The 14,753-nt window shown below is 45.1% G+C and overlaps 1 protein-coding gene across 4 annotated transcripts in view; it reads right to left on the bottom strand.

The window, feature by feature from the left end:
* Positions 1-232: 232 nt before the first annotated feature.
* The window catches only part of tjp3 (tight junction protein 3), a 22,356-nt gene continuing 7,835 nt past the window's right edge, over positions 233-14,753 (bottom strand). For all 4 annotated transcript variants that reach the window (XM_034531143.1, XM_034531142.1, XM_034531145.1 and 1 more), the window contains exons 3-30: positions 14,288-14,412; positions 14,103-14,205; positions 13,718-14,009; positions 13,505-13,608; positions 13,226-13,415; positions 12,966-13,041; positions 11,636-11,733; positions 11,455-11,542; positions 10,570-10,755; positions 10,018-10,121; positions 9,380-9,464; positions 8,581-8,669; positions 8,386-8,470; positions 6,531-6,619; positions 6,345-6,417; positions 6,107-6,168; positions 5,874-5,937; positions 5,646-5,802; positions 5,223-5,331; positions 4,907-5,126; positions 4,603-4,808; positions 4,407-4,502; positions 4,206-4,285; positions 3,752-3,962; positions 3,553-3,653; positions 1,846-2,421; positions 890-948; positions 233-775 (exon numbers count right to left, since the gene is read on the bottom strand). In XM_034531143.1, coding sequence (XP_034387034.1) covers positions 661-775; positions 890-948; positions 1,846-2,421; positions 3,553-3,653; positions 3,752-3,962; positions 4,206-4,285; positions 4,407-4,502; positions 4,603-4,808; positions 4,907-5,126; positions 5,223-5,331; positions 5,646-5,802; positions 5,874-5,937; positions 6,107-6,168; positions 6,345-6,417; positions 6,531-6,619; positions 8,386-8,470; positions 8,581-8,669; positions 9,380-9,464; positions 10,018-10,121; positions 10,570-10,755; positions 11,455-11,542; positions 11,636-11,733; positions 12,966-13,041; positions 13,226-13,415; positions 13,505-13,608; positions 13,718-14,009; positions 14,103-14,205; positions 14,288-14,412 — 3,843 coding nt within the window. In that variant the 3' untranslated portion in view covers positions 233-660. The remainder of the gene's footprint in view (positions 776-889; positions 949-1,845; positions 2,422-3,552; positions 3,654-3,751; positions 3,963-4,205; positions 4,286-4,406; positions 4,503-4,602; positions 4,809-4,906; positions 5,127-5,222; positions 5,332-5,645; positions 5,803-5,873; positions 5,938-6,106; positions 6,169-6,344; positions 6,418-6,530; positions 6,620-8,385; positions 8,471-8,580; positions 8,670-9,379; positions 9,465-10,017; positions 10,122-10,569; positions 10,756-11,454; positions 11,543-11,635; positions 11,734-12,965; positions 13,042-13,225; positions 13,416-13,504; positions 13,609-13,717; positions 14,010-14,102; positions 14,206-14,287; positions 14,413-14,753) is intronic.

Raw genomic sequence — 14,753 nt, 5'->3', positions numbered from 1 at the left:
CGTGTATTTATGCAATAACTGGTTGCAACACAGTGGACCTGCTGCCTTTGGGGCCCCTGGAGCTCTGACTTCTTGATCTTTGATGAGCGTTCAATAAATCGGCTGAATTCTGTTTCATCGTCCAGCCCCCGTTATTCTGGGTTGCATCTCACGATGTTTTTAATCCTGGCAAATATATTTAAAAGCACATATCCACTTGAATTGGACGCACGCACGTTTTTTAAAATCAGTAAAACAGTTTAATGTGGAACAAGTGAAAGAGGCACCCAAACATTTCATAAATGTTCTGAATATTTCTGTGAAAACGACAATTTTTCTAATAAAACTAGAATGTGTTTTTGAAATTTTTTTTTTTATACACGTGACAAACAGTGAGTGGCAGTGACGACAGGTAAAGGCCGTGATAGTTAAATACAAAAATAAAGACGTCCTCGGGCACTCTGATCTCAACATTCATGCGAGAACCTTTTTTTTTTCCGTAGATGTTAAAACTTTGAGTTAACCTTTATAAAAAAAAAAAGATTAAAAAAAAAAAAGGTATCTCCCACATCTGATCGAGGCCTTTTTGGGTGAAAATGATCCGAGCCAGTTTCTCAGGGGTGTGAAATAGTCTCCGGGGTCCCTCGTCGGACCAGTGCACTTTAATCCTCCATGCAGACCCTACAGTTCCGTGGCGGGACCCCACTCGAAGTCCTCCGCCTCGTCCTCCTCCGAGCTGTCGCCGCCTCGGATCTGCGTGCGTCTGAACTGGACGGCCTGGTGATGATGCGCCAGCCTGTCGAAGAGCGCCACAGGGGAACAAGAGGGGGGTGGGTGGGGGGGGGGTTAGCGCCTCGTAGGCCCAGCGTGGCGTCACAAATAAAAAAAAGATGTATAAAAGAAGACTTACACGATGAACTGAGGGCCCTTCTTCACCGCGGCGGGTTCCTGTGGCTCTGCAGAGCGAGCCTGGAGGAGAGGACAAATCATTATGTTTCTCCACGACTTATCCACTGAAAGTTTAAACTAAACTAAACACGTGTAACGCAAACAGCACTTTGATGTTTTTTTTTAAAGTGTATTTACGGCATTTCATCTTCCAAAAGCAGTGACTGAGTAAGTAGAGACACTGCGGGTGAATTTGTAAATACAGATATCACCATTAAACCTCCTCACTTGATTTATTTATTATTTAAGACGCTTTTTCTTTTTTTAACTGCATGTCTAAATATTCATATGTGCAAAATTTGCACACATTTCCAGGACAGAAATCTGAACACGGCTTCAAATATTTTTTTATATCTCTGTGTACCACTCGTGTTTTTTGTAAACACCCGATTGTGTATTTTGAATGTTTTCTCTGGTCTGACAGAAAACATTGTTATGAAAGCAAAACGTTTTAATTTGGGTTAAAGTTGGATTGTTGTCTTGTAACAATGCAGCTTGACTGGGAAAATCAAGATTTATGGTCGGCTAGCAAAACAAATTGCTGTTTGTCATCAACTATCACATTTATGTATGTGTTTATTCTACATAATAATACAGAAACAATAATGTAAAGTACACTGGGGTCCAAACTGACGATTATTTAATTTATTATAATTTTTTATTTAAAGTAGTAACTTTTTTTGTTTCAATAAATATTCGTCACAGTTTCCTCAAAGTGCAAATTGTCCAAATTTAAATAGCTTTGTTTTGTGCAACCAATTACATTTATTAAGATAGAAGACTAAAAATAAACCTGGCAAAATATCGACATTTGACAGGATACAAATAAGAAAACACCTGAAAATGTGATATTTTGGAACATTAACTTTATACCAAATGTCCCGAAAACACATCCATAAAAACACACGAGAGCGGTACCTGGTCCAACTTCTCCTCGATGGCGGACAGGCTGGCGAGCTGTGGGCTCTCGCGCTGCACCTCGGCGTACGTGGGCTCGGTCACGGAGTACCGGGCGGACGAGGGGTCCGGGGCTATAAAGTCCGGGGGTCCGTCCGACGGAGTGGTGGGCGTGATCACGTCCAGCGCGCTGAAATCAGAGTCCGTGAAGCTGCGGTGCTCCTCCTCCTCCTCCTCCTCTTCCTCCTCCTCCTCCTCGGCGCTGTGCGGCGGGCTGTAGCTCGCCTGCCGCGCCGCTCTGGGCTCCGGCACGTCCATCAGCGGCGGGATTTCTCTGGGCGAGTTGGACTCGGGCAGAGACTCGTCGTCCGAGTCGGAGCTGCGGCGCCCGAAGGCGGCGGGCTCGGACGACCGGGCCAGAGCCGCCCCCGCCACCCTGGAGAGCTCGGCGGCGTTCTGACCCGGGTAGGCCTCCTCCAGGTCCTCGTTGTCGGTGTAGACCTCGCCGTCCGTGTCCTCCAGGTCGCTGGCGGCGCTGAGGTAGTCGGACTGCGTTTGGTCCAGAGCGTCCAGGTCCTGTTCTCCACCGCTCTCCAACTGGACGGGGACAGACGGCAAGAGGACACAGTTTATATCGGCAATAAACATCCAATTACTTTATCAAGATTTACTCTAATGGAGCAACTTTCACTTATTTTTATGTTTCACTTCTGACGTTTCAGGTGAATTTTACGTGCGTACATTTAAAGTATCTCATGAACCCTCGAGGGGTGATGAATATTCACAACAACTGGAGCCGTAAATTAATATTTCCAAAACTTATGCATACATATATTATTTAAAAACGTTAGTACACGCGCAAGGTTGTGAATCCATTTCTTAAAGGTCGCCCTTTACGAACACTTAACTGGTGCAACATACGTGACTTAAAAAAAAGGGGGATTGTATGAGGTTTGAGTGCTAGCACAGGAGCAACGCAATGCACTCATTGAACTTATTTTAAAACACTTAAATATAACAAACGATATCAGTCTGAAGCGGCAAGAATTTTAGAGCGGAAGCGGCAGTTATCGAGACGTAGTCGGTGAAAGTCAATGAGCTGTGTGAGCCTACGGGGGATGTTATGTATAAATATAAATATATATATATATATATTAATGTTATGAACCCAAACACGAGGACGTTTGATGTTTCCGACGTTTGTGGGATGTCCACAACAAGTATAAAAGCAGAAATAGTGGTTTATTTCTTCCATGGTGGGTGGCGGAAATGATGAAGTGTTTCCACGGAGATAAGCCACGCCCCCGCTAAGGCTGCGAATGAAGCGAATAAACCACAAATAATCGGGCGAGTAAAATCATTTTTCTACGTCGGATAGTTTATTCGTGTTAATGTGTGACTTTGGTGTTTTAAAAGGGTCAGTTCGACGTCACATAAGAATAGAAACAACTAACCAGATTAAGGCAGCGGCAGACTGGCAAAAAAATATTCTAAATATAGCGTAAACTTGTATTATTATATGTTATTGATTCCTTTTAGATGGGCCTTTCTTTCAGGTGGCCAAAAAAACCACCAAACACCTGTATGTACCTCAAACAACCCCACTTCAAAAGCACCAGTACTGTGAGAAAGCGGCTTAAATGGGAAATAATTAGGCGTACGTGCTTGCGTGTGTGTGTGTGTGTGTGTGTGTGTGTGTGTGTGTGTGTGTGTGTGTGTGTGTGGTACCTTCACTTCAGACACCCAGACAGGTTTCGACTGTTGGTGGCGGATCTTATCCTTTAGACTCTCGTACCAAACATTGGAGCTGGGCTGCAGGTCGATGCGTGCTGGAGGGAGCATGGCGGCGGGTCAGGGTTAGAATAAAGAATAAAGAAGCCACTCTTACACGTTCACTGATTAGACGCGACAGGAAGAGACGTTTTACCCGAGAAGAGGTGGCTGCAGTGTTTCCTCAGCTTCAGGGCCTGCGTGTACAGGCGCCTGGAGCTCTTGTTGGAGTCGGGGCTGTACCTCTGCCTCATGGCCTTCACGTCCTTGCGGCTGTGCGGGTCCAGGAAGAGCACCATCGGGTGGTACTGGATGTAGTTCAGCCTTTCCACCGCGGTGGGAGTGATGTCCAGAAGAGGGTGCTTGTCCTGGGATAAAAAGAGAGAGAGAGAGAGCAGCGGAAAATAAAACGTGGGGAGGTAAAAAACTTTTAAAAAAGCACACAAAAAAGGTATGCATGTCGAAAAAAGTCAGAATAAAAGTAATTGTTTAGTATGTCGCACCCCCAAACAAACGGTACATGTTTTGTATGTTTGTACACGGATATGTTTTTATTAAAAAACACTAAAAACAACCATTTAGTTTCTACTTGAGGTCAACTGAAGACTCACCTTCTCTGCTATTCTCCTCACAGTGTCCAGTTTAATGACCGTGGAGCCGCCGTCTCCTCCTCCGCTGCGAGGAACCATGTCTGCGTGACGCAGAAAAACAACGTTCAGATACGAGGAACAACAAAAACAACAACAACAACAACAACAACGACGACAAGGTGCAGGACAGACTCTCCTCTTGGAGACAAAGAAGAAACCAACCTGCCACTTCATATTCGTCAGGTTTCTCTCTGGCCAGCTTCTCCATGGCGATGTCATTGAGAGGACCCAGGATGACGATGGGCCGTTTGAAATTAGCTGGAGACGCAAACGATTCAGGGATGAATGAAACATGATCGACTCCACACGACATCCTCCGTGTGGGGAGGGTTAAAAACAACAACAACAACACACCGACCTTCTCTGAGCAGGACTCGCTCGTACGCCGGGAACTTCCCCTGAATGGTGAGCTGCAGCAGGTCGTCGCGAGACCGGCGGATGTTCTTGTCGTTCTTTTTGTTCCCTCTGAGCCCCCGTAGTTTCCAGAACTCCGCCCTCGGCCCCGCCACCTGCCTCTCGCCGCTCATCCGCTGCGCCTGCTCGACGCTGGCCAACGTCTCCGCACTGCGGGGAGATAAAAGACAGAAGTCAGACCCGAATGGTCCAGCTAAAAAACCCACATCTCTCATCCCCGCCCCCCTCCTCCCCATCTCTTCCCCGACCTGGCCTGGTTGGGGATGGTGCCTTTATCCATCTCGTGCAGGTCGTTGCCCATGCGGCTCGCCAGCCACTTGCCCATCTTCCCGCGGTGCATCGTGTCCACCACCCTGAACACCTCCCCTCGGGTGAAGCTCAGACCAATGGGGCCTTCGGCCTCGTGGTCAAAGTGGGTCCGGATGTAGAAGTTGTCGGCCAGGTTGGACTTGATGATCTTCTTGTAAACTGGAGGAGTAGGAAAAGATTAAGCTTCGCCCTGTCAGCTTTTTTTTACCCCGCAATCATCATCATCATCATCATCATCACCCCGAGGGAACTTACTGTCCATCTTGTTCTGAGTGCAGATCTCCACCTGCTCCCCCGTCTTGATGTTCAAGAGGAAGCTGGCGGCCTCTTCTCGAGTGAAGTGACCAAAATCTACTTTATTCACCTGAGCAAAGAAAGGAGTAAGACTTTTAAATTCCCCTCTTGTTAGTTTTCCTCTCCTCTCTCTCTCGCTAACACATCAACACATAGTGAGTGTGTGTAGCTACAAGAGGAACTCTAATTCGAGGGTGTGTTTTAGCGGCCCCTGTGGACAAAAGCGGTAGTGTTAAGAGTCCCTTTAGAACTTCGCTCCTTTTTATTGACAAAATAAAACTGTGCTCCCTCACGGTGACCTTTTAAAAAATTAAAAAATCAGCTGACGTGCCAAAATAGGGGCTGTAACCTTAAATTTAGTATTTTCTTTGTTTATTTCCTTACCTGCATGATCTGGTCTCCCTCCTTCATGCCCTCTTCGTACGCCGGGCTGTTTGGCTGAACTCCTCCGACAAATATGCCGACGTCGTTGCCGCCCACCAGCCTCAGACCCACGCTGCCCTTCTTCGAGAACGCCACCGTGTGAACGTCTGAGCTGTACCTGAGAGCCAGGGGAACAATTAGCAACGCGTTCGAGATGAACCGTGCGCCTCAAAGAGGAGGATCACTGACCCTGGATTAGGTCCTGGGTAGGAGTCCGGAGGGAGGGAGTAGATGGGCTCCTCTGCAGGCTTCGCTGGAAGAGAAATGGAAAGGATGAGACTCTCTGCTGGTGCTATATTGATGTTTATTGTCCATTATTCTTAGTATTTAGAATAGTACTTAGAATTTTAAATTTTTTTTGCCAAATGACACCAAAAAATATACCGGCTTAGCCCAGCTTTAAAATCAATCGTTAGCCTCACAGTAGGTCGGCGGGTTGCTCTCCGACTTCAGGGCGTCCGTTCCATTTGCAGCGCGAGGAACTCTGCGAGTTTGAGAAAACATCAGCGGTCACATATCATCTGTGTAATAACACGTTTAAAATGGTTTTTGTTTTTTTAAATGGTGGGTTAAATGCAGAGAAGAATGTCCCCACTGTGGGATCAATAAAGTCTACATTATTATTATTATTATTATTTGTTATTAAGCGCTCTGCCGTACCTGCGGCGGTTGTCGTCGCGCTCAGAGCTCCCGGACCTCCGGAGTTGTGACAGCTGGTCCGACTCTGAGGAATCTGAGGAAACAGAGACTACGGGTCAGGACCGGACATAAGATGACGAGGAGGAAGAGGAGGAGGAGGAAGAGGAGGAGGAGGGGGATGTGCGCGACACAGGAGAGTAAACCGACCTTCAGGTGGAGGTCTGGTGGGTGACGGGGCGCGGCGAGGAGGCTCCTGCTTCACGGCGACCGGCGTGGTTTTGATGTCAGGAAGGACTCTGATTGGACGACAATTACATGAAATTAACCACGAAACATCAATTTCAAATTTAAAAATAAAATAAATAAATAAATCCTAACCGTCTGTTAACGGTCAAAAGTGAGATCTCGTTAACTCATCGAAATTAAAACTTTTTTTTTTTTTTATTGCACATGTGCAGTTGAATTGAAACGCTACGCGTCGTCATGGTTGCGGGAGGTCGTGTCATGTGCATCTGTGTGTGTGTGTGTGTGTGTGTGTGTGTGTTTGGATGAAGCAGGTAAACCGGTCGGACGTCCCGTCAGCGTCATTGCACACGTTAATTACCCCGAAAGGTGCACTCTCATTCCTCATTCTCACCCGTGCACCAAATAGTCCTGCAGATGTTTACTGGAGCATTCAAAGTTATTAGTAGTTTTATAATAAAGTTACAGAAAGGCTCTAAATTATCATTCTGCTATCAGGGTGGGGGGTGGGGGGGGGGGGGGGGGGGGGGGGGAAATGCTCGTACTTCTTTGAATAACCACGCGAGTCTTGGGCGGCACCGAGGATGAAGCCTGCAAGATAGAGATAGAGGTAACGGAGGGGGAGGCGGTCCACATCCGGGGAGTGAGGCTGCTATTTATAGAACATGAATTACAAGCAGCTTCAGTGCATTTCATTTATTTTTTGTATTTTATTAGGATGCAAGACGTAAAAAAAAAGGATTAAGGACCATTTGGAAAACTGATTTCATCGTTTTTTGCTTTTTTAAAGCCTGTTAAAAGTTAATTATAGAAAAATTTGCTCAAACCTCGACAGGCAAACATTAGTGTGTGTTTTTTGTTGTGTTTTTTTTAGGATAATTGGTGTCACTGTTGATTCCTTGAGCGACACTTTATTTTGACAACTTTCTCTTGACTCAGGGAACTAATTTCTAGTTGACTATCAACAGAGAATTGCGAAACTGGAGGCGTAATGTGGTTAAGTCCTCACACCTGCTCAGATCGCCATCAGCGGCACGCCGGTTTACCGTCAACAGTTATTTTAAAGTTTAGGGTTATGTTACTGCCGACTTCTCAATGTGAAGCCTCACGCAGCTACATTCAGCTCGTATTTTGTGACCGATTGTTTTATCATTAGCGAAGGCCACGCCCCCTCCTAAACACCACATAAGGGCAAGCGTGGTGCCGTGTGCAAAACACTCCGGCACAACGTGTCGTATTGGAAGAGATGCAGCACAAAATAATAAAAGATGGAAGAAGAAGAACTTGAGGTTCTGTTAAATAAACGTCAGTAGTGGAGTTACTGGAGTCAAAAGACCAATTATTTGTAATAATCTTTAATTAAAAAAATTAATAAAATAATTGGTTATCACTCTAAACTATACTATTAATATAAATTACGTTCATGCATTTTTGTAATAAATAAATAAATATATATATATTATTTTTAAATAATAATAAATAAATATATATATATTATTTTTAAATAATAATAAATAAAATATATATATTATTTTTAAATAATAATAAATAAAATATATATATATATTGGGGTCAAAAGACCAATTATTTGTAATAATTTTTAATTAAAAAAATAAATAAAATAATTGGTTATCACTCTAAACTATACTATTAATATAAATTACGTTCACGCATGTTAAAAAAAAGTTTTTTTAAATGTCTTCAAATTTAAAAGTTATGTTTCCTCGTGTTGGACAAAACCACTTGTGGATTGTTAAAACGAGACGTACCCTTTATTTATTTATTTTAATTATCTCGACACAACACAGGTGTGGCTCACCTGTATCTGTTGGATCTCACGGTCTCCGTAGGTTCCCTGCGAGGCGGGGACTCGTAACTGGCCTCCGATTCAGAGTCTGAAGGAGCTGCGAAGATCAAAGAAAAAAAAAAAAGCAGGAAACTCAAAACACTAAAAAACACACAGACCTCACACACTCCTTGACAGTGACACACACACACACACACACACACACACCTTTCCGTGGCGCATTGCTGGCGGTGACGCTGGAGGCGCTCCTTCGGGGCGACTCCCCCTGAAGCTGCAGGGCGACGTCTGGCAGGACTCTGGAAGAGAAGAGAAGAGAGGGAGGCGGGAGTGAGGGAGGAGGAAGACAACAGATCTCAGTTACGTTTGGAGAGGGGGGAGGCGGGGCTGTGGCTAATGTCACGATTATTGAGACTGAAATGTTGAATATTCACCTTAGCGTCTCTTTGGGGGGGGGGGAAGCTCTCTCTCTCTCTCTCTCTTTGATGGTTAACTGATCAAAATGAACCATTCAGTAGCATTTCGTAGGATTTTCCTGATCTGCTGCCGTTAATTTACACAACGTGCCGAGTAAAACGTTACAGATTTTGTAAGTGGGGAACTATTAATAATAGTATAATTGCTGCTCCAGGTGATACGAGTCCTTGGTTTTAAAATCGGCGTTCAGCCACATACAGGAGAGGGACATGTTCAGTGGAAGTCACTTTTATTTCATGGAAAAAAGTCAACTCAAAAAAAAGACACAAAACACTTACAAAGTCAAAACACACAAAGTCGAGCCGAAATCAAAAGGCTGCAAAAATTATAAAGAAAAAACAAAAATCAAGAGACAGAAAGGGTTTAATGATGAAAAAGAATAATAAAAATACATGATTAGCTAATGTTTAAAACAGGACAGATGCGTGCAGAGTCTGCTCAGTGTCCCAGTCCGGGAGGTCTTGGTGGGTTTTGGGGGGTGGGGGTGGAGGAGGGGGGGCATGGGGGGTGGGTGTTGGACCTTCATCTGTACCTGTATCTGCTGAGGGAGTCCTGATTGTACATGGTGCTCTGCCTCTGAGGAGGCGCCAGGCTCACTTCAGACTCGGAGTCGGAGTCTGATGACGAGAAACACATCAAAGAATGTCAGAATAAAAACAGCGAAAAAATTAAATATATTATTATTATTTATTTTATTTTTTTTACTTTCTGCTTTCTACCACCGGATGGTGCAAAATTAGGGAATGAAGTGAAATCTGACACCAAGTCAGCTTTAACGGCACAATAAAGTTTAAATAATGAGCAATAAATATGTAGATTTGGACAATTTAAACCACTCTCAAGGCACATAAATCAAAAATGTGCCGACTCTCCAAGCCTAAATTTATACTATTGCTATAAATGCAATTATGAGGAATAAAGTTCAGAGTATTCATTTAAACCGGCAGCAAATCAATGTACATTAAAACATTTTGACTTAATATAATTATCACCTCTCATGTTAATATAATTATCACCTCTCTCCGGCTTTTGCTTCATTTGGCCGTCGACGTGCAAATATTCAAAGCAAATATTGTCAAAGAGGCGTCAGACTAGTCCGGGATGTATTGTTTACTAGAGTGTGTGTGTGTGTGTGTGTGTGTCTGTGTGTGTGTGTGTGTGTGTACGGACCTGGGGGCAGGACTCTGATGGGAGAGCTGACCCTCCTCAGTGGTTCGTGGCGAACGTCGATGGGGGAGGCGCTCAGTCCCGTGTAGGCCAGATCGGGAAGGACTCTGCATGAGGAGAAGACGGTTAGAGAATGTCTCCGGGAAAAAAAAGAATAATATTCCTCACGTCGTTTATCGTCATTTGAAATTCTTTTGCGATTAATGAGATTATCCCGATAATCATTAAAAATATGATTTAAACTCTTAAAAATGGCACTAAAACATAAAAACAATCCCTTTAACTTTAAACAAGTTAATCATAAATAAAATAAAATAAATAAAATAAATAAAATAAATAAAATAAATAAAATAAATAAAATAAATAAAATAAATAAAATAAATAAAATAAAATGAAATTAATAAAAAAAAATCGGGCTCTATTTTGTTCACTTCTCCATCATGACAGACAGCCTTTTCACGATTATCAGCTTACAACGGAAATTCACTACGTTTAATTTACTGCGAGTGTGTATTTAATTTATTTATTTTAGTCGCCATCCCATCCCCTTCTTACTTGTATCTGCTGTCTGGGCGCGGGCTCCGCCGGCGCTGCACGGGGGAGTTGCTGCGGTCCGAGTCCGAGTCCGACACCGGCCGGCGAGGCCGCGAGGCGGCGGAGGAGGAGGGACGGGAGGCGGACCAGCTGGGGAGCTGAGGGGAGGACCGAGGGTTGGGGAGGATGGACATCCCAGAGAGGGACCTGGAGGAAGGGGAACATCGGAGGTTCATCTTTGTTTTTGTTTACATGCACTTGAGCGATCTGGATATTGTTGTCAGTATTGTTGTCATGAATAGAGGTTTAGTATATTGTCATTATGAAATAATACCTCTGGTAGAAATAATCGTATGAATAATAACTACTGATTTTAATATAAATATGATTATATTGTTATTATGAAATACCCCTGTAGAAATAATCGTATGAATAATAACTATTGATTTTAATATTAATATATTGTAAATAGTCATTATGAAATAATACCTCTGGTAGAAATAAAATCGTATGAATAATAACTACTGATTTTAATATAAATATGATTATATTGTATATTGTTATTATGAAATAATACCTCTCGTAGAATGTATGAATATTAACTATTGATTAAAATATAAATATGATTATATTGTTATTATAAAATAATACCTATGGTAGAGTCGTATGAATATTAACTATTGATTCTAATATAAATCTAATTATATTGTAATTATAAAATAATACCTCTGGTAGAAATAAAATCGTATAACTATTAACTATTGATTCCAATATAAATACGATTCTATTGGATGTTCGGGGACAACATCCCATGTTTTTACCTAAGATGTAAACATATAACATGTGATGTGCCCAAACACACAGTTTTAATGAACATTCGTTAAACATGAATGAAAGTGAACTGACTTGTACTTGCTGGAGTCCCTCATGTCCGGACTGGCCCTCCTTAAAGTCGGAGGGGAGGCACTGCGGTCCGACTCGGACCCGGACGGAGCTGAAGAAAAACAAACAACAACAACAATCGTCATTATTGTCTTTGTTTACGGCGCGAACGTCTCGTTACATCCGTTGGCTGTAATTCACCCACCTCGGCGAGGGGCGTAGGTCTTTACGGGAGGCCGAGTCAAGGTGGAGCGCATCGGTGACGAGTCCCGAGACTTGGATGGAGGAGGTTCCGCTCTTGTTCTGGGTAAAGAAAAAAATTAAATAATAATAATAATAATAATAATAATAATAATAATGATGATGCAGATATTCTTCAGGGTATTGATCTTCCAGAATTTAAAAGATCCAGATTTAAAAAATTTTTTTTTTAAATCCTTTAAAAAAGGAGAAGAATCACAAATATAGTTTCACATTATGAGATAAAGTGCTTTTAAATCTGTTTAAAATTACACTGCACAAAATACCGTGACCAATTTAAAATGTAATCAGGAACAAGACAAACTGCAGCCAAAAAATGTATAATATTTTATGGTTACTGTGTTCACCACTTCTTTATTTGCTCCATATAATAACATAATCTAGAGACATTATCATTATGTCTAGATCGTGTATATATATATATATATATATATATATATATATATATATAAATAAATAAATAAATATATATATATATGGAGGTTTTTTCTTTATTTTCTTATTATTTTTTTTATATATATATATATAATAAATAATTTGTCTTTGAAGAGTTTCCTTGTGTCTTGACATGTTTGTTTGAATAGAAAAGAAGCAAACCTTCAAAACAAGAAAATACACAGAACTCTTTACAAATCCTCCCGCTGCTCCGGGTCTGGTGCTGTCGTGTATGTTGTGTGTACGTTGTGTGTACGTCGTGTGTACGTCGTGTGTACGTCGTGTGGACGTCGTGTGGACGTCGTGTGGACGTCGTGTGTACGTCGTGTGTACGTCGTGTGTACGTCGTGTGGACGTCGTGTGGACGTCGTGTGGACGTCGTGTGTACGTCGTGTGTACGTCGTGTGTACGTCGTGTGTACGTCGTGTGTACGTCGTGTGTACGTCGTGTGTACGTCGTGTGTACGTCGTGTGTACGTCGTGTGTACGTCGTGTGTACGTCGTGTGTACGTCGTGTGTACGTCGTGTGTACGTCGTGTGTACGTCGTGTGTACGTCGTGTGTACCTCGTGTGTACGTCGTGTGTACGTCGTGTGTACGTCGTGTGTACGTCGTGTGGACGTCGTGTGTACGTCGTGTGTACGTCGTGTGTACGTCGTGTGGACGTCGTGTGGACGTCGTGTGTACGTCGTGTGTACGTCGTGTGTACGTCGTGTGGACGTCGTGTGGACGTCGTGTGTACGTCGTGTGTACGTCGTGTGGACGTCGTGTGGACGTCGTGTGTACGTCGTGTGGACGTCGTGTGGACGTCGTGTGTACGTCGTGTGTACGTCGAGTGTACCTGCGTGTGCGTTTCTCTCTGGTGGGCTGACGGGACGTTCTGTAAGTGGGGGTGTCTTCGTCGAGGTCTGAAATGTCTGATGGGAAACATAAAAAAAAAAGAAAGACGTCATTCAGCGAAATTCTGCAAAGACGGATGAGTTGTCTCTCTTTCCCGTTACACACTGTGGCTCAAAACCGCTTTCACTTTCACTTCAGCCCACCACGCTCACATTAATACCCTCCCTCCTCCCTCCCTCCATCACCGCCTCCACCCCTCACCCTCCAGTTCACTACTGCTGCCGTGGCGGCGGTCCTCCTCGCTGTTGGGGGCGCTGTCCACCACCTCCGGGATGCTGACCAGGAACTTGCGCTCGTCCCTGAGGACCGTCATGGTCAGTTTGCCCCGGCTCTTCTCCACCAGGTGCTTGGTCTCCAGCAGGGAGAGGTTCTCCGTCGTCATGCCGTTGATCTGAGACAAAATAATTTCGACAAGTTCAGCGGGAGTCGTCGAGTCGTCGTGGGGTTTTTTGAAGACGGGGAAGCTTAAAATCCCCCCACCTTGAGGATCAGGTCTCCCTCCTGTAGCGTTCCTTCCTTGGCGGCCAGGCCCGTTTCCGTCATGTGCTTGATGAAGATCTGACTGCCCAGCTTCAATCCGTACTCTGCGGAAAGAGGACGACAAGGAGAGACGTCAGCACTCTGGACCCCCCCCGCGGGGGAGAAGGTACGTACGTCCGGACCAGGCGAGCCGAGGTTTCCACGAAGTCTCACCGTCTGTGATTTTCTTCTTGAGCAGCGTGGTCCTGATGGGCTTCTCCGGCGCGTCCTGCCGCGGCAGCCTCTTGTACGCCGTCGCCATCAGCGGCAGCGCGGCATTCGCGTGCCCGTTGCGGTCCGGCGAGGCGCTGCGGGCGCGGTACCGGTTGCCTTCCCGGTTGTCGCTGCCGTCCGAGTAGCGCCGCGTTCTCCTGGGGGGGTTCGGGTCCAGCAGGTTGGAGTGGGAGGCGGCACGAGTCGGTCTGGCGGTCGCCGGGATCTGGATCTTGCGGGGCCGCTTCACCGTCTGGGGAGGGAGAAAGACGGGAAGAGGACCAGAGGTTCAGAGACACCGGCCCGATTAGTTGTTTTATGGGGCTGCCGCTGCCTCCGTACTCACGACGTTGACGGTCTTGCCACATGACTTGAGGGTCTGGATGGTGTAGGTGGAGTAGACGTTCTCCATGGACTCGCCGTTGACCATGACGATCTGGTCTTTGTAGCTGTGGAGCACAAGCAGACGTGAACCCCCGGTTCTCATCAGGACAATCGTGTTGTTGTTGTTTTTAATAGATGTAAACTTACAACAGCCGTCCGATGGCCGGCCCGTTTGGCAGCACATCCGACACCACCACCGCCGTGTCCCCGTTGTCTGGGTGGGGCTTGTCCTTGCCTCCCGAAATGGCAAAGCCGAACCCCACTTTGGAATCCTGCAAGAGACAGAGAGAGAGAGAGAGAGAGAAACAATGAAAGCAAGTTCACGACAGAGAGACACAAACCGAGAGGACGAGAGCGACGGAGGGAGGACGAGCGCATTCCAGCGGCGCTCGGCACCACCGGCCGCCTCTCCGGCGTCCCGTCTGACACTGTGCGGGGTGCAGCAGGGCGTGTCGCTCTGGAAATTCCTGCTGGAGTATGTGCCGTGAAGCCGAGAGGTCTGAAGCTCAGTCTAACACCCCCCCCCCCCCCCCCCCCCCCCCCCCCCTCCAGCTCCAGCTCCACCCTGCACCCCCCCACCCGCGCCCCCCCTGGAAGCTCTTTGAGTAACACT

This window comes from Cyclopterus lumpus, chromosome 4 (genome assembly GCF_009769545.1).
Source record: "Cyclopterus lumpus isolate fCycLum1 chromosome 4, fCycLum1.pri, whole genome shotgun sequence".
Lineage (NCBI taxonomy): Eukaryota > Metazoa > Chordata > Actinopteri > Perciformes > Cyclopteridae > Cyclopterus > Cyclopterus lumpus.
The sequence above is the reverse complement of the archived record's forward strand: the minus strand, read 5'-3'. Positions and strand labels throughout refer to the sequence as shown.